Here is an 18600-nt window from a genome sequence, read left to right as displayed (position 1 = left end):
TGGGATGCATTGAGGTTATTACAATTACTAGTTTTATTAATATCTGATTCAATATTCCTCAATTCTTTCTCCAGGACCTCCTGGAACACATCCATGCTGCCCGTGCGTGACATAACAGGATAGAACTTAGTATTGCGAGTACAAAATTTGCTGGCTGGTTTAGGCAAATCTCTAATTCCCTGTTCATCCTGAAGACCCTCTAGACAACATAAGGCTACCTGTTCTTTGAACAGGAGATCTTTATACAAATTATCCTCATAAAATTGCATGCTGTCTTGAGGGGGATCAGACGAAGATGGAATGTCATGAAAATGTCGGGATACAGTAATATTGCGTACAAATTTATTTATGTCAAGTAATGTGGAGAACATATCAAAGTGACAAGTTGGTGCAAAATTAAGACCAAGTGAAAGTACATTAATCTGTTCACTACTCAGGGCAACACTAGATAGGTTTACAACACCTAGCTGATTAGTATTCACTTTTGTTTCATCTGCAACCGAGTTGATCTTTGATACCGCTGGCTTCACTCAAAGATAGAGAGGAAATGCTATTTGGCAAGTCCAAGCATAAGAGGATTAGGAGGGCCTCTCCTGGCGGTGTAGGAGTCTGCGTGGATGGTGAGCGGGACAGCATTCCTACCTTATCCCTGTCTTATAGTAGAGAATTCAATGCAATCAGTTCATCTATTAAAAAATGTTTACCAATATTGTTTGAGGACAACATCTTATATCAAGCATTGAAATCTGGTTGCAGAATTGTCTCTAGAAGAGCAGCTACTCTGTCCTGCTCACCATCACCGTCTCTTTATACTGCCAGTAGCATCAGACAAGATGTCAAATCCAGGTGGTTATGCTACCAGGGCTTCACTAAGTGTGGAGCCAACCGCTGCAAGACATGCAATTACGTTGTACCTACTCAGACATTTGACAATGTAACACATACTGACAAATTTCCTATCCGCAGTTATATCAACTGTAATACGGAGGGTGTAGTCTATGCCATCAGATGCACTGATTGTGATCTGATGTACATAGGCAGCACAGCCCGTAAATTTAAGAGTCGGATCCTCGAACATTTGAACTATATTAGCAACCCTAATATTCTCAACATCTCAAATATAGCGAGGCACTTCATCCAAAAACATGCCCGTAGAGTGACGTTTTTCCAAGCTTTTGCTATAGAAAAAGTTTTGGCACCCAAAAGGGGAGGTGACCACCGCAAAAAGATTCTTCTCCGTGAGGCCTACTGGATCTTTAGACTTGGGTCCAGGATTCCGGCAGGCCTCAATTTGCGAAAAGAACTGATGTATATTTACAATTGAACTATGGATTATGCATATAAAGAGGATATAGGTATTTGCCAGTAGTTCAACACGAGGGTCCGACCCATGCGCACAAAAATCCTCTCTCTTTGCCGAGAGATAAGGTGTGAAATTTATATTGCGGGATGGGTTTGTGCGTACCAGCCGAATTCTGCTTAGGACATCGGTTGCACGGTGCGGTTTGGTCATGCGCAACAGTATGCATCATTGTTAAATTTAATACCAATTTGTTCAGATGATAGTTGTGCCAGAGAGACAGTATTTATACATACTTATTTAGTCTCTCTTTCATACCTTCTATATATAGATATATTAGCTTTGACACACAGGATATGCTAGTCTGTAATGAACACTTTAAGATCAATGTATCTCTGCAACAAAATGCAAACACACAAGCTTGCTTTATTTCTATCATATAGATTTACTATGAAATCTCTATACTATTTGCCGAATCTTATTTGATTGTATTACATTTCAGGTTGTAAGACCGTTATTTTGATTGTTTATATTAATAATTTTTATTAGTAAGTATCCACACTGTGCGGTTTTACCATTGCAAAGCACACAATCTGGTGATTGTGGGGTTAAATTGACCCAGGTATATCCTCACAGTGTGTTTCGAATTGCATGTGTAATCGATGAACCTAATCAAGAGGTGTGCCTCTGTTGTGGCAGCCTATGAGATTGGATGCTCCTCCCAGGATTTTCTGACGAGGTGCATTCCTAATCCTTTATAATGTGGGGTCACACGTAGCATGGTGCTACGACTAAGGGTACATACCCGAAACGCGTCAGCGACCATGCCGTGGATCCAGTGACTGTGTCGGTTTTATGAATCAATAAAGAAGAGCTAAGAGGACCTCCATTGTCTCCAGATACCTTTTTTCCTATTTTGTTTGCTGCCTGCTACGGGAACACTCCCCCATGGCCTCTGGAGCCGGGTTTATACACCACACCAGGAAGGTGAGCTGGATACAAAGTTTTCTCTGTTCCTTAGGCTACTTTTCCCACTGACTACAATGGGAACAGACGGTGATCCAGGCGGTTTCCAGCATGATTGCTGGGTTTTGGCCATACAAAAACTGTTGCCATTTTTTACCTGGCTGAAAAATCAATACTCATGCCAGAAACGAGCCTGATCCCAATTTCATAGTCAAAGTGGTCTGGCAGTGAATGGCAGTATCCAACTATGGCGGTTATAGTGAAATCCAGCTGGGACAGCCTGTCGGAGTTAAAAACGCAGATATGAAACTAGCCTTAGTTCCTAGACTGTGTAAAGATATTATATTTGCCGTTTTTGGACTGACCCAGACTGTTTTCTCAGTTTGCTGATGGATCAGTGCCTGAACTGACACAGGTTTGTTTTCCTAAATTGATTCAACTGTGATAACTCAGACCTTAGATTTGTTTCACCACCCTCCTACCTTATGATTCCTATTCTATATATATCCACATATACCTATAAGTACTTCCAAGAAGCATACATCACTATAACTTGATGATATCTTACATTAATACAGAATTGACCAATAATTACATACAATGCCGTCTATAGCAATATCCAGAGTGAAGAAAAGCAGTATCACTAACAAAACTGCTAAGACGCCAAGCCAGCAACCACCCCCTATAGCAGTGATGGCGAACCTTTTAGAGACCGAGTGCCCAAACTGTAACCCAAAACCCACTTAGTTATCGTGAAGTGCCAACACAGCAATTTAACCTGAATCTTACAGTCCAGTGTAGTATATCTTCCATGCACTTTATCATTTAGCCATAATATCCTGCCTACATTCATTGTGCTGCCAGTGCTGTTCATAGTGCGCCCTGTGCTGATGAATGGCAGGAAAAGGCATATTGGTACACCACACCATAGACTTTTTCAAGGGTACAGGTGCCCACAGAGAGGGCTCAGAGTGCCGCCTCTGGCACCCGTGCCATAGGTTCGCCATCACTGCCCTATAGGAACACAGTCCGAAGCCTCTCCCTGTCGATATCAGCAGGGATGAAATTGAGATAATGGAGTTAGGCCCCTTGCAGACGAGCGTGTCCGGATTAGGTCCGGATGCGTCCCGGTGCATTGCGGCAAACCCGCGTGAGTAAGTACGCAATTGCAGTCAGTTTTGACTGCGATTGCGTTCCGATGTTTAGTTTTTATTGTGCGGGTGCAATGTGTTTTGCACGCGCGTGATAAAAAACTGACTGTGGGGTATATGGATGAGTTCCAGTCTTACCCACTATTCAGTCTTGCAAAGGCGAACATCTCCTAAGGCCCCTTTCACACGGGCGAGATTTTTGCGCGGGTGCGATGCGTGAGGTGAACGCATTGCACCCGCACTGAATCCGGACCCATTCATTTCTATGGGGCTGTGCACATGAGCGGTGACTTTCCCGCATCACTTGTGCGTTGGGTGAAAATCGCAGCATGCTACTCTTTGTGCGTTTTTCACGTAACGCAGGCCCCATAGAACTGAATGGGGTTGCGTGAAAATCGCAAGCATCCGCAAGCAAGTGCGGATGCAGTGCGATTTTCACGCACGGTTGCTAGGTGACGATCGGGATGGGGTCCCGATCATTATTATTTCCCCTTATAACATGGATATAAGGGAAAATAATAGCATTCTGAATACAGAATGCATAGTACAATAGGGCTGGAGGGGTTAAAAAATAATAATATTTTAACTCCCCTTAATCCACTTGTTCGCGCAGCCGGCATCTCTTCTGTCTTCTTTTGTGAGGAATAGGACCTTTGATTACGTCACTATGCTCATCACATGGTCAGTCACATGATTCATCACCATGGTAATGAATCATGTGACAGACCATGTGCTGAGCGTAGTGAAGTCATCAAAGGTCCTATTCCTCACAAAAGAAGACAGAAGAGATGCCGGCTGCGCGAACAAGTGGAGTAAGGTGAGTTAAATTATTAATTATTTTTTTTTTAACCCCTCCAGCCCTATTGTACTATGCATTTTGTATTAATAATGCTATTATTTTCCCTTATAACCATGTTATAAGAAGGGGAAATAATAATGATCGGGTCCCTATCCCGATCGTCACCTAGCAACCGTGCGTGAAAAACGCACTGCATCCGCACTTGCTTGCGATTTTCACGCAACCCCATTCAGTTCTATGGGGCCTGCGTTACGTGAAAAACGCACAAAGAGGAGCATGCTGTGATTTTCACGCAACGCACAAGTGATGCGTGAAAATCACCGCATATGTGCACAGACCCATAGAAATGAATGGGTCCGGATTCAGTGCGGGTGCAATGCGTTCACCTTAGGAGATGTTCGCCTTTGCAAGACTGAATAGTGGGTAAGACTGGAACTCATCCATATACCCCAAACCTGAGCTAACTTCTCCGCCCAATTCCTGTGTTTAAATATGACTGTTTCAAATGGGATAACTTGATTAATCTGTGACTTCAACACCGCTAGGGATGGAGCTACAGGACTGTACCATTTAAGGGCCATACCTTTCCTAGCTAAAAATAATGTTTCCCTAAGAAATATCCTCTCATGGTGCGGCCACTCTGTTTCAGATAGGATACCCAGAAGACATATACTACGGTAATGGTGTCTCCAAGAGAGGCCTGGTTTGAAAAGCCGTCAGGAAACTAACCGCCCCAAAAACGAGCAACTGGAGGACAAGCCCATATCATATTCTAGAAAGATACGCCTGGGGCTATGGCATCTAGGACAATCCGTGGACGGAGCTCTTCCCATTCGATAGGCATGCTGGCATTAAATAGCTTTGGTGTATAAATTAAAACTATAGCATTCAGAAGGGGATGCTTTTTATGTCACTCAAATAAATCAAATATATTTTCAGTCAGTTTCGGCATTTGTATTTTCCAACGATCTAATATTTTCCTGGAGTGATCAGCAATTCTCAGCCACCATATGGCTATTTACGTTGGCGGTCGGGACTTTAAAGATGGCATCTGCTCCTAAGCGGAGCGGGCAACATAGCCATTGGAAGGATTTTTTATTTATTTTTTGCATGGCTGTAAAATAACAATATCCTTTTACTGTGGTCTAAAATTTTGGAGTTTGTGCATTTCTCTGCGAATGATTTATTGCCACCCCTGTCGGGGATTGCTCTGGTAGACACTTGGTAGCTGTGCACAGTGGCGCACAGACAGGGGTGGTCCAGCGGGTCTGGACCCCCCTAAAACAACCAGCAAATTTTTTTTTTTAATTCCTCAGGACCATACCGCCGATCACCACAGGTGGCAAGGACCTGGTTCTAGTTGCCGGAGGCGGTGGAGGGGCAGTAGGAGATGAGTGCCTCCATTGTGGAAGTGCTCATCTCCATATTCATCTGTATCGCCGTCCTCAGGACAGCGATACAGATGGCTGTGCTGCCGCGAGGCAGGGAAGGGAGAGGCGTATCACTTCCCTGTTCTTCTGATAGGCCGCAGGCACTAATGCGTCATTAGTCATTATCATCGTTCCGCCTGAGCCGGGCAGCACACAGCAGGGACACATCACTGCTGATGAAGGTAAGTATTAGTGGTTTTTTTTTGTTGTTTTTTTTTTTTTGGGGGGGGGGGGGGCATCTGGCATTTCTTATCTGGTAGCAGCCGCATCCTCCGATCCTAAAGACGCCCCCTCCGCATGTTGATTGTCAGGGCCAGTGAACGGGATCGTCCTTTGGCTTGCCCTGTCTGCTATTAAGATCTCGCGCCTGCGCCGTAATGGTATTCAGGCGGCGCAGGTGCACTGAGAGGCGGCCGCTTCATCCTCAATGCGCCTGTGCCGATGACGTCACATCTACACCCGGCGCAGGCGCATTGAGGATGGAGCGGCCGAGCGAGCGTCCGCCCCTCAGTGCGCCTGCGCCGATTGAAGACAGGTACGGCGCAGGCGCGAGATTTCGAATGCAAACAGGGCTAGCAGAGAACGATCCCGTTCCCTGGCCCTGTCAATCAACATGAGGAAGGGGCGTCTTTAGGATCGGAGGATGCAGCTGCTACCAGCAAGTAGCCGCCCTACTTGTTGGTAGCAAGGTAATTTGCATATTTTAAAAGCACGTTTTTAACACAATCTACTGAACCAAAATGATTAATTAGATTATGTCTGCATAAATCGCAGTATAGGGATTATAAGTAAACAAAAAAAATAATAAAGTTTAGTGGGGTGACAGAATCCCTTTAAATATCGTGTTCAGAGCCCCTTCACAGCAGGAGCGGCGGCGGCTGACCAGGCCCCCTTGCTAATGTGATCTAATCTTACCGTCTCCTGGCGTGTCTGGGATTCAAACCCACAACCTCCAATGTATCAGAGGCAAAGCATTTACCCACACAGCCATAAAGGCTGCATTGCAACTGATTGAAAAAATATGAGACTTCTACTGTTATAGCTGGCTAAGTGTACATCTATACACATGACAGCTGCCCCAACACTGCTATATCTTCATATGACAGCTGTCCCAGCACACTCAGCTCTGCTATATCTCTATATATGAGCAGCTGTCATGTGTATAGATGTACACTTAGCCAGCTATAACAGCTGTGTGGCAGCAGCAAGGCAGCTCTAATGGTCTTGTGGTTAGGTGCTTTGCCTCTGAAACAGAAGGCCGTGGGTTCAAATCCCAGCAGAAACTTTTCTGAAATACAAGCACTGACTCCATATATGGACATACAGGGCGGGACACAGGAAGAGGCTGCATCGCATCGCTGACATGGAGGTAAGTAGAAGTGTTTATTATTATTTTTTTAATACCAGATTGTTACTGCCATGGGGGGAGCGGGAGGCACTTGATACTGGCACATGGGGGGAGGGGGGTTGGCACCTGATACTGGCACCTGGGGGGGGTAGGCACCTGATACCGGCATATGGGGGGGGGGGGAGAGGCACCTGATACTGGCACCTGGGGGGGAGGGGGGGTTGGCACCTGATACTGGCACATGGGGGGGGAGAGGGAGTTGGCACCTGATACTGGCACATGGGGAGGGGGGAGGGAGAGAGGCACTTGATACTGCCACTTTTTTGTGGGGGGGGGAGATGGCACTATGATACTGGGACATGGGGGGAGGAGAGAGGCACTTGATACTGGCATGTGAGGGGGGGTTGGCACTTGATACTGGCACATGGGGGGGGAGAGAGGCACTTGAAACTGGCACTTTTTTTGGGGGGGGGGGGAGATGGCACAATGATACTGGGATATGCGGGGGGGGGGAGAGAGAGGCACTTGATACTGGCATGTGGGGGGGATTTGGCACTGATACTGGCACATGGGGGGGGAGAGGCACTTGATACTGGGACATGTGGGGGGGGGGGAGAGGCACTTGATACTGGCACATGATGGGGGGGCATCTATGGGGACACTTACTGGCACATTATTGGGGGCATTATGGGGGACACTAGGCCGGCAGCCTATCAGAGGCCGGACACTGAGGGGCATCTACTGGGGCACTATATATGGGGCATTTTATACTGGTACATTATGGGGGGCACTAGCAGGAAGGGGGGAGAGGAGCACTATGGGGGAATTTACTGGGGGCACTATATAGGGGTATTTTATACTGGCACATTATGGGGGCACTATGGGGACATTAGCTCAACTGGGGGCATTACAAGGGGGTATTTTTGCACTGTCACATTATAAGGAGAATTATTACTACTGGGGGGGGGGGGCATTATAGTGGGCTTTATTACTCCCCTATGGTATGACCCCCTAGTAGCAGCACCAGCCTCTCCCTGCTCTGCTATTCCTCTGCCCCTTCTCCAAATCCTTATTATGAAATCTTTCTCATTAGGATAAAACACATCATCAGCTCCGCCGAGCCCTCGGCCAAAGTGTTGAAGTGGTGTCCGAGACCCCCAAGGGCCAAGTAACTGTAAGTTTTCATGTGAAATATGTTTGTTATACACATATAGCCTACACTGTGCCACACAATATACAGTATACCTCTACACTGTGTCACACAATATACAGTATACCACTACACTGTGCCCCACAATATACAGTATACCGCTACACTGTGCCCCACAACATACAGTATACCGCTACACTGTGCCCCACAATATACAGTATACCGCTACACTGTGCCCCACAATATACAGTATACCTCTACACTGTGCCACACAATATACGGTATACCTCTACACTGTGCCACACAATATACAGTATACCGCTACACTGTGCCAAAGGAGTGGGGTTTACACAGGAGGAGGGAGGTGCGAAGCGCGCTGGGGGGCCCTTACAAATATTTGCTGTGGGGCCCAGTCACTTCTAGTTACGCCCCTGATTGTATTAATATCATTGGTGGCCAGTGCGGCCCCCCCCCGCCCCCCCTCCCTCCCTTTATTGTATTATCATTGGTGGCCAGTGTGCGGCCCCCCCTCCCTCCCTTTATTGTATTATCATTGGTGGCCAGTGTGCGGCCCCCCCCTCCCTCTATTGTATTAATATCATTGGTGGCCAGTGCGGCCCCCCCTTACTCCCTTTATTGTATTATCATTGGTGGCCAGTGTGCGGCCCCCCTGGAACGCCCTTCCCCCCTCTATTGTATTAGTATCATTGGTGGCCAGTGTGCGGCCTCCCCCTCCCCCCCTCCTTCCCCCCCCCCCCCCCGATCATTGGTGGCAGCGGAGAGTTCCGATCGGAGTCCCAGTTTAATCGCTGGGGCTCCGATCGGTAACCATGGCAACCAGGACGTTACTGCAGTCCTGGTTGCCATGGTTACTTAGCAATATTAGAAGCATCATACTTACCTGCTGCGCTGTCTGTGACCGGCCGGGAGCTCCTCCTACTGGTAAGTGACAGATCATTAAGCAATGCGCCGCACAGACCTGTCACTTACCAGTAGGAGAAGCTCCCGGCCGGTCACAGACAGCGCAGCAGGTAAGTATGATGCTTCTAATATTGCTAAGTAACCATGGCAACCAGGACTGCAGTAACGTCCTGGTTGCCATGGTTACCGATCGGAGCCCCAGCGATTAAACTGGGACTCCGATCGGAACTCTCCGCTGCCACCAATGATCGGGGGGGGGGGGGAAAGAGGGGGGGAGAGGGGAGGCCGCACACTGGCCACCAATGATACTAATACAATAGAGGGGGGAAGGGCGTTCCAGGGGGGCAGATCCCTGACGAAGATTAGCGAACTAATCGAAACGCGTTGGAGAAAACTTTGGTCCTCCTGGTCCACCGTAGCCACTGTCGTGACGTCACGCAGCGCTCCAAGCGAGCGCGAACAAGCGGCTCCTTTTAAATCACGAGCTGTGCCACCGGCCGGGGCAAGCTCAAGAAACAATTTCACTAAAAACAGACGTTACCATTAGGGCTCAGCTCCCCAAACCCTTCCTCATCCCGAACGGCACCAAAAATAAAAGAAAAAAGAAAAAATAAGAAAAGAAGAGAACTGGAAAGACGCAGAAGAACAGCGCTCACAGAGGAACATCTAGGACTAAGACATCACAACCAAACCGTAAGTCCCTGTTATAACCACTGCGTATCTTCATGGTGCCATTCTGACTGAGAAAGTAATAGGGAGTACAAGTCGCGCAGTACCTACATATATAATGCTTCTAATATTGCTATAGTTACCGATCGGAGCCCCAGCGATTAAACTGGGACTCCGATCGGAACTCTCCACTGCCACCAATGATCGGGGGGGGGGGGGGCAGAGGGGAGGCCGCACACTGGCCACCAATGATAATACAATAGAGGGAGGGGGGCCGCACACTGGCCACTAATGATAATACAATAGAGGGAGGAAGGGGGGGGCCGGGGGGGCCGCACACTGGCCACCAATGATAATACAATAGAGGGGGGGGCGCACACTGGCCACCAATGATATTCAAACTGGGGAGGGAGGGGGGTCTGCCCCCTGCTGCCTGGCAGCCCCTGATCTCTTACAGGGGGCTATGATACGCACAATTAACCCCTCAGGTGCGGCACCTGAGGGGTTAATTGTGCGGATCACAGCCCCCTGTAAGAGATCGGGTGCTGCCAGGCAGCAGTCATGTACACAGTTCGTAGTATACTCTAACTTAAAGCGTCCCCATCACCATGGGAACGCATCTGTGTTAGAATATACTGTCGGATCTGAGTTTTCACGATGTAACTCAAATCCGATGGTATATTCTAACATAGAGGCGTTCCCATGGTGATGGGGACGCTTCAAGTTAAAATATACCATCGGATTGGAGAAAACTCCGATCCGATGGTATAATAGGGACTCCTGACTTTACATTGAAAGTCAATGGGGGACGGGTCCGTTTGCAATTGCACCATATTGTGTCAACGTCAAACGTATCCATCCCCATTGACTTGCATTGTAAGTCAGGACGGATCCGTTTGGCTCCGCACGGCCAGGCGGACACCAAAACGACTTTTTCCTTCATGTCCGTGGATCCTTCAAAAATCAAGGAAGACCCACGGAAGGAAAAACGGACATGGATTACGGAACTACGGAACCCGTTTTTGCGGACCGCAAAAAAAAACGGTCGTGTGCATGAGGCCTAATTAAAGAGGGCTGAACCTGCAGACTAGAGCAGGACTGGCCAACAGTCTTTTGTGTTTGGGGGTCTCCTGACTTTTTCCCACCAGGATGACATCAGGGAACAGAAAGATCGGGTATTTTAAACTTCAACAACCAATCATTTATTTCACAGAGGAGTTAAGCTGCTGCCAGGAGTGTTTTTCAGCGGGCTACTCTTCTATCTCCTTTGAGAACACATGCACACACAAAAAGCATGCATGTGTATGGGGGACTCAGAAAAATAGCTGGTTGGCCGGTACAGTGCATGGAGAGATGCACATTATAGGTTCTTTGTATGATGCAGAAAAAAGGTAGATACGTTTTTTTTCTGTACAGATATACATGGAAGGGCGCACACAGGTGAATGTTGAATGGTCATTCAGGCTTATGGCTGCAAGTCACTCAACATGAGGGTATAACGCTCTTCAAGGTTGCAATCTCTTAAAGGGAATCTGTCACCAGGTTTTTAGCATATTAAGCTGTCACCATTGCCATGTACAATAAACTACCTTTTTTTATCGTTTCATGGTGTCATTTAGATTTTTTTTTTAAAGCGCTTTTTATTATATGCAAATTAACCTCCAAGGTGCCCAGAAAGGCATTATTCTTCTTCTCTTGAGCCTAGTAACGCCCCCCTGCAGTGCCCAACCTCATTAAGAAATATCCTCCGACAGCCGAGGTGAACGGAGCCGCCTCCTCCGCTACGTCACCAAATCATTCCAGGTATGCCCCTGACCACCGATTGCCTGCACCTGTGCGATCAAAGCTCCTGAGGGCAACAGCCTCAAAAGTGTCACTGGTCCCAGTATGCATAGGTGTACTCGGACACGTCTTCTCTGCATGCTGCTTCCTGTAGTATAAAGTAACCACTCCATCCTCCTGCTGCAGCAGCGGGCCTTTGCTTGTTTGCACCCCCAGAAAGAAAGAGGCTTGTCAGCAGTTCTCTTATGTACTGAGAGCCTCTTTCCTGTACTGTGCCTGTACCAGATACTGAGGCACATTGGGCAGTGTAAGTTTTTAGGAGAATCGGGGCCAGGCATGAACACTGCCTGACTCTAGCAATCAAAGTGCAGAGGGCGCGGCAGTTGCAGAGAGAACAGAGCCTCTAGGTGTAATGGTAACGCCCTCATTGCTCCTAGAGGTTCATTTGCATATATTAAACTTTCATTTTTCTCAGCAATGTGGGCAGGTATGAATATTGGACCAACACAGATGTCTTCTGTCTTACACAACAGAAACCTGGGAATAAAGTCCGCGACCTGCGGTAATGCCAATTGCGGACTTAAGCCCTCAGATGCCGTGGTCAAACGTGACCATGGCATCTGGAGATGCAAAAACACAGAAGCACACTCCGGCAACCACCGGCGAGATTTGGGGGAGTCAGAATCAGTGTGCAGCAGCTTTTGTCCTCCTGAATGAACAGAAATGGAAAAAAAATAAAGTTAAAATGGTCGCTTTATCATTTTTTGGTCATTTCTAGAGATGAGCGATTTGAAGTTCATGAAGTGGGATTCGATCAGAATTTTATGAAAAATTCGATTCGCACCGAATCCGAATTTCCTCGCGATTTGTGGTAACGATTGGCATTTTTTCCTAAAATGGCTTCTGCACATGTGAGGTTATGGAGCAAGGAACTCTGGGAAGGCGAAATCACCCATAATGCCATGCATACAGCCAGCCAGCCTGTGATGTCACAGACCTATAAATAGCCTCAGCCATCTTAGATTCTGCCATTTTCCAGTGTACTTAGTGCAGGAAGAGACGTCAGCAGGGTGCTAGGGACAGTGTTAGAAAGACTTCATTGTGCTAAAAAAAATATTTACAAGTGCAGGGAAAGATTATTCAAGGTGTAGGGAAAGGATAGGGAGGAATTATTCAACAGCATTTATGTTAAACAGGGTTCAGTAGGGGAGGTTACAGCCTGGGTAAAAGGAACAATCTTTACACCTTGATGCACTGACTGGGGACCCAAATTGCCATTATACAGCTCTGTAATTGCAGCAAACCGTTCTTTGCAAGTGCTGTTTGATACAGGCATTAACAGGGTTTATTACAGGGAAATATTTCTACGTCTTATTTGCCCTTGTGCGGTGCAGTTATATGTTCTAAAGCATTTTTTGGCTTGTATTAGTGGGGGAAAAAAGGGCTTATTGGCCATTCTGTGGTGAAGTGCTAAAATTACAGCCCTTTTTGTCGTGTATAAGTGGCAAAAGTAAAATATATTTGCCTTTCAGAGGTGCAGTTATATGTTCTAAAACCTTTTGTGGTGTATATTAGTGACAAAAGAAAAATATATTTGCCGTTCAGCAGGGCAGTTATATGTTCTATAAACTTTGTGTTTTGTATTAGTGGGAAAGAAAAAATATATTTGCTGTTCAGCGGTGCAGTTATATGTTCTAAAGCCCTTTTTTGTGTGTATTAGTGGGGGGGGGGGGAGAGAGAAAGGGCTTATTAGCCGTTGTGTGGTGAAGTGAGAAAATTACAGATTTTTTGGGGGTGTTTTAAATTTTCTTTTTATTTATTTATTTGATCTAACAGTATGTCAGACAGAGAAGTGCCAGGCCCTGCACAGGGGAGTGGCAGAGGCCTAAATATTTCTGGCGCAGGCAGAGGTTGCAGCAGAGTAAGGGGCCGTGGCAGCAAAGGTCACTTTGAGAGGACTGAGCTCCCAGTGTCAGCTAGCAGTCGTGTCGTGAACAGCAACCCAGGGGTTCTTGAATGGTTGACTCGATCTTCGTCGCAAGTGACATCAGACACCCCCAGCCAAAAGTCAGTGGGTTTGTCAGACACAACCCTTAGTTGGCATGGCCTGGGAGCCTGCCCTGTGCCCTCACCTGTCCTCAACCTGCCTCTATCCTTTTCTGTTCCCTCAGCCAGAGAAGTATTGTATGCTGTGGGCTCCACTATACAGCGAGGACGAGCTACTAGAGGACAGTCAGCAGCTACTGGCAAGCCAAGATGTGGAGGAGACATCCACCGCTTCCTCTACTAGGCGGGAAAGTAGTGATGAGGAGAGTGGCGTGGGAGCTGGTGTTGCGAGTGGTCAGGCTCCTGACCCAGAGACAGTTGAGGAGGACATCAGTGATGTGCAGACAGTACTCGATGATGATGATGTAGCTGATCGCACTTGGGAGCCGGGTGATTTAGGGCCATCATCATCATCATCATCGGACGAAGAGGGTGGCAGCAACTGCTGCATCACCCAGTGGCACGCTACACCCGATTTTAGGCAGTCAAGGCTCCACCACCTCAGCCGAAGGGAGCTGTCTGTCCTTCCCATCATCTGCTGGTCCTGCTCCTCCTCCTCATCAGTCATTCCGTCAGCAATCGATTACCGAAGTGATTGCCAAGAGACAACAGTATGCGTGCACTCATCCGACGGCGCAGAAGCTGAACGTGCTCCTGGCCAAGGTGCTGGTGCTGCAGTCCCTCCCTTTCCAAGTGGTGGACTCTGCACCTTTCAGAGAACTGATGGCTTGAGCCGAGGTGGAGAGTCCCAAGCCGTCATTTCTTTGCCAAAAAGGCAGTACCAGCCCTGCACACACATGTAGAACAGAAGGTGGGCCAGTCCTTGAGCCTGTCGGTGTCTGCCAAAGTGCATGGCAGCTCCGACATGTGGAGCTGTAACTACAGTCAGGGACAATACATGTCCTTTACGAGCCACTGGATGAACGTGGTTCCTGCACAACCACACCAGCAACTTGGCCAGGTGACGCCGCTTCCGCCTTCACGTTGCCACGGCGTTAGTCCTGCGACAATGTCCGCCTCTGCCTCCTCATCCTCCACCATGTCCACTGCAGGGATAATTAACAGGGGCCCTCCAGCATACCACATGTGCAGGGCACGGCAGTGTCACACAGGGGAGGAACTGCTCCGTGTCCTTCATCAAGAAATCGAATCCTGGCTTTCTCCGCGACAGCTCAAAATCGGAACCATGGTGACCGACAACGGGAAGAACATGGTGTTGGCGCCAAGGAGGGCTGAGCCATGTGCCCTGCAGGGCATACCCGTTCAATCTGGTTGTCAAGCGGTTCCACCCATCTCCAAAACATCCGAAAAATGGCCAGGAAACTTTGCATGCAGTTCATGTGTAGCGAAATGGGTGGTTTTTCTACACAGGTGACAGGATTGGAGGAGCAGGAGCAGCCAGAGGAGCTACAGGGCGATGAGGAAGACGAGGCACACCGTGGCAGTATGCAGTGGAGATGGAGGCAGAAAGTCCCTATTGAGTCACTTGCACAAAAGGCCTGATGCATGCTCACTTGCTTGCGCAGTGACAGAAGAATTGTCACCATTCAGCAAAGGGATGACTTCTGTCTCTCCACCTTGTTGAACCCTAGCTACTGGTCCAAAAAGGGGGCCTTTTTTTTTTTTTTACACCCGCTGAGAGGGAGGACAAATTGAACTACTATAGAGACATCCTATGTAGTCAGTTAGCCGCTGCCTATCTGCACTATCGTCCATCCTCTCGCAGGTCTGACCGGGGGGCCCTCTGTGCTCACATTCCTCTGCTATGGCTGCTGTGGTGGGGTGGGAGCAGTACCAGCACCATCAGCAGCAGCTTCAGTCTAGAGTCGCTAATGAGCAGCTTTCTTCACCCGCCTACTGAAGAAACTACTCACCAGCAGCAGCAGCTAGACCTGGAGCAGGACCTGAACCAGTAGGTGGTGGCATACTTGGACAGCACCCTGCCACCCTACAATAAAGATCTGCTGGACTACTGGGCATCCAAACTGGATTTGTGGCCGCAACTGGCAGAGTTTGCACTGGAAAAGCTGTCCTGCCCGGCCAGTAGTGTGGCATCAGAGCGGGTGTTTACTGCGGCGGGGGCCATAGTTACCCCAAGAAGAACTCGCCTGTCCACCCAAAATGTGGAGAGAATGACCTTTGTCAAGATGAATCAGGCGTAGATCAGCCAGGATTTCCACCCACCAATGCCTGATGCATCAGACTATATATCCATGGTGCCACACCAACACTTTGACAAAAGAGACAAATTTCTTCTGGCTACCTGCCTCAGCTACTATTCTGATGCTGCCACCCGCCTGATGCCACACATCTGATGCCAAGTGCTCCTTCTTTTACCCACCATCTTCAGCTGGTACTGGTATTGCCACCCACCTCCCCACTCTGTCACCGGGTCACTCTGTGGTCTCCTGATGCTGCTGCCACCTCCATACTATGTCATCTTGCCACTCTGTGGTCTCCTGATGCTGCTTCCCCCTCCATACTATGTCATCTTGCCACTCTGTAGTCTCCTGATGCTGCTGCCGCCACCTCCATACTCTGTTATTGTTCCGCTCTGTGGCCTCCTGATGCTGCCGCCACCTCCAGACACTGTCACTTGGCCACTCTGTGGCCTCCTCATGCTGCTTCCACTTCACCACTATGTCATAGGGCCACTCTGTGGACTTCTCAAGCTGTTCCCACCCTCCCCACTTCATGACTGGGCCACTATTTTGCTTTTCGGCCTGGCTGACATCATCATTCATTTCACCCTTCTTCTGATCTGTCAGAAGGAAAGAAAAATGAGACGCACAACGGATCCTGTTTGTGTAGAATTGGCATGATATGCAAATAGTCCATTCACGTGTCATCTCTGTTTTGGATCCACTCCTATTTTCTTTGGCATTAGCAATACTAAGGATTACTGACCAAATGAAGGCGGATGCTCTACAGACAGGATCCGTTTTTCGTAAGTTATTGTTCTGACGGATAAGAGGAAGGGCAAAATAATCAGTGACGTCAACACAAACCTACTGCTGACACCCTCTCCACTCTGTCGGGGGGCTCTACTTGTATAAGCGTTTAATAGAACAAGTTCTGTAGACATCTATGTGGAATCAGCTGACGATGGTGAAAAAGGAGTGCGCTTCTTCTTGATGCTAACATCGACCTGTAAGGCTGAGTTCATACTTGAGTTATTTGGTCAGTTTTGGCCCCATGACTGCCCAAATAAGTGAAGTGTGCAGTGATTCTAAGGCTGAGTTCACACGAGCGTGTCCGGATGCGTTGCGGCAAACCCGCGCGAGTAGGTACCTAATTGCAGTCAGTTTTGACTGCGATTGCATTCCGTTGTTCAGTTTTTATCGCGCGGGTGCAATGCGTTTTGCACGCGCGTGATAAAAAACTGACTGTGGTACCCAGACCCGAACTTCTTCACTGAAGTTCAGGTTTGGGTTCGGTGTTGTGTAGATGTTATTATTTTCCCTTATAACATGGTTATAAGGGAAAATAATAGCATTCTTTAATACAGATGGTAGGTGGTCAATTGAGGGTAAAAAAATAATAATATATAACTCACCTTCTCCTCTAGATCGCGTAGCTGCCGGTCTTTTCTTACTTCTTTAATCTTGAGCTGCCGGCTAAAGGACCTGTGGTGACGTCAGATCACATGGTGATGGATCATGTGATTGGACCATGTGATATGAAGTCACCACAGGTCCTTTAGCCGGCAGCTCATGATTAAAGAAGAAGAGACCACGAGCTACGCGATCAAGAGGAGAAGGTGAGTTAATTATTTTTTAACCCTCAATTGACCACCTACTAAGCATTCTGTATTAAAGAATGCTATTATTTTCCCTTATAACCATGTTATAAGGGAAAATAATACAGTGAATAGACTGTCATCTTAGCAACCATGCGTGAAAATCGCACCGCATCCGCACTTGCTTGCGGATGCTTGCGATTTTCACGCAGCCCCATTCACTTCAATGGGGCCTGCGTTACGTGATAAACGCACAATATAGAGCATGCTGCGATTTTCACACAACGCATAAGTGATGCGTGAAAATCACAGCTCATGTGCACAGCCCCATAGAAATGAATGGGTCCAGATTCAGTGCGGGTGCAATGCGTTCACCTCCCGCATTGCACCCGCGCGGAAATCTCGCCCGTGTGAACTCAGCCTAAGAGCGACGCCTGTCATCTGCAGGTCATACTGACTCACAGTATTATTTCACTACCAAAGCAGACTCCCTATGCGTGTAACTGCAAGGCACAGTGTTCTATACTACTATAAAGGCTCTCTGCAGCCAGGAAATACCGGTAGTCTTTTTTTAACGCAATTCGCCGTGAATAAAAAATAAATAAAAAAAGTCATACATACCCCAAAATGGTATCAATTAAAAGTACAGATCACCATAAATGCTCAATTTTAGACATTCCTGGGAAACCCTTGCTGGGAAAAATGCCAGTTAGAAGCCCTGCCATGAGAGGCCACATGATGTCCCGCACATATCGTTGAGCTGTTATTTTTCCTCGTATCACTACTAGGGGTGACCCACTGTCATATATGATGGCCCCCCAGATCATCACACTAGAAGATAGGGCAGTGTGTCGTCACACAGCAAAGGCAGGATTGAAGCGCTCACCATGAGGCCTCCATACTGGAACCTGACCATTGTGTTCCCAAATGGAACCTGGATTCATTGTTATGAAGACGATATGGTTGCGTTCTGTAGAAGTCCAGGTTTCTCATTCATAACTAATAAGAGTGCCATGACCCAAAGTTTCCTTATGCTAAGTGCCTGGAAACAGTCCAGGGAAAGACAGGGGTGAGTAATGAAGGTACCACCTATGTCTGGATGGTAGACAACAAAACTGTTAGGCCTCTTTCAGACGGGCGTTGCGGAAAAATGTGCGGGGGCGTTGCGGGAACACCCGCGATTTTTCCGCTCGAGTGCAAAACATTGTAATGCGTTTTGCACTCGTGGGAGAAAAATCGTGCATGTTTGGTACCCAAACCCGAACTTCTTCACAGAAGTTCGGGTCTGGGATCGGTGTT

At 47.7% G+C, this 18600-nt stretch overlaps 2 protein-coding genes across 3 annotated transcripts in view; one reads left to right on the top strand and one right to left on the bottom strand.

Annotated features, from left to right (window-relative positions):
• CRYL1 (crystallin lambda 1) overlaps window positions 1–18600 on the bottom strand; it is a 263185-nt gene that overhangs the window by 241228 nt on the left and 3357 nt on the right. The window lies entirely within an intron of this gene.
• The window catches only part of IFT88 (intraflagellar transport 88), a 124162-nt gene continuing 107216 nt past the window's right edge, over window positions 1655–18600 (top strand). For both annotated transcript variants that reach the window (XM_044284096.1, XM_044284095.1), the window contains exon 1: window positions 1655–2287. In XM_044284096.1, the coding sequence (XP_044140031.1) occupies window positions 2249–2287 (39 nt within the window). In that variant the 5' untranslated portion in view covers window positions 1655–2248. The remainder of the gene's footprint in view (window positions 2288–18600) is intronic.

The sequence above is a fragment of the Bufo gargarizans genome, chromosome 3 (assembly GCF_014858855.1).
Source record: "Bufo gargarizans isolate SCDJY-AF-19 chromosome 3, ASM1485885v1, whole genome shotgun sequence".
Lineage (NCBI taxonomy): Eukaryota > Metazoa > Chordata > Amphibia > Anura > Bufonidae > Bufo > Bufo gargarizans.
Note: the sequence above shows the minus strand (reverse complement) of the source record. Positions and strands in the feature narration are given on the sequence as shown.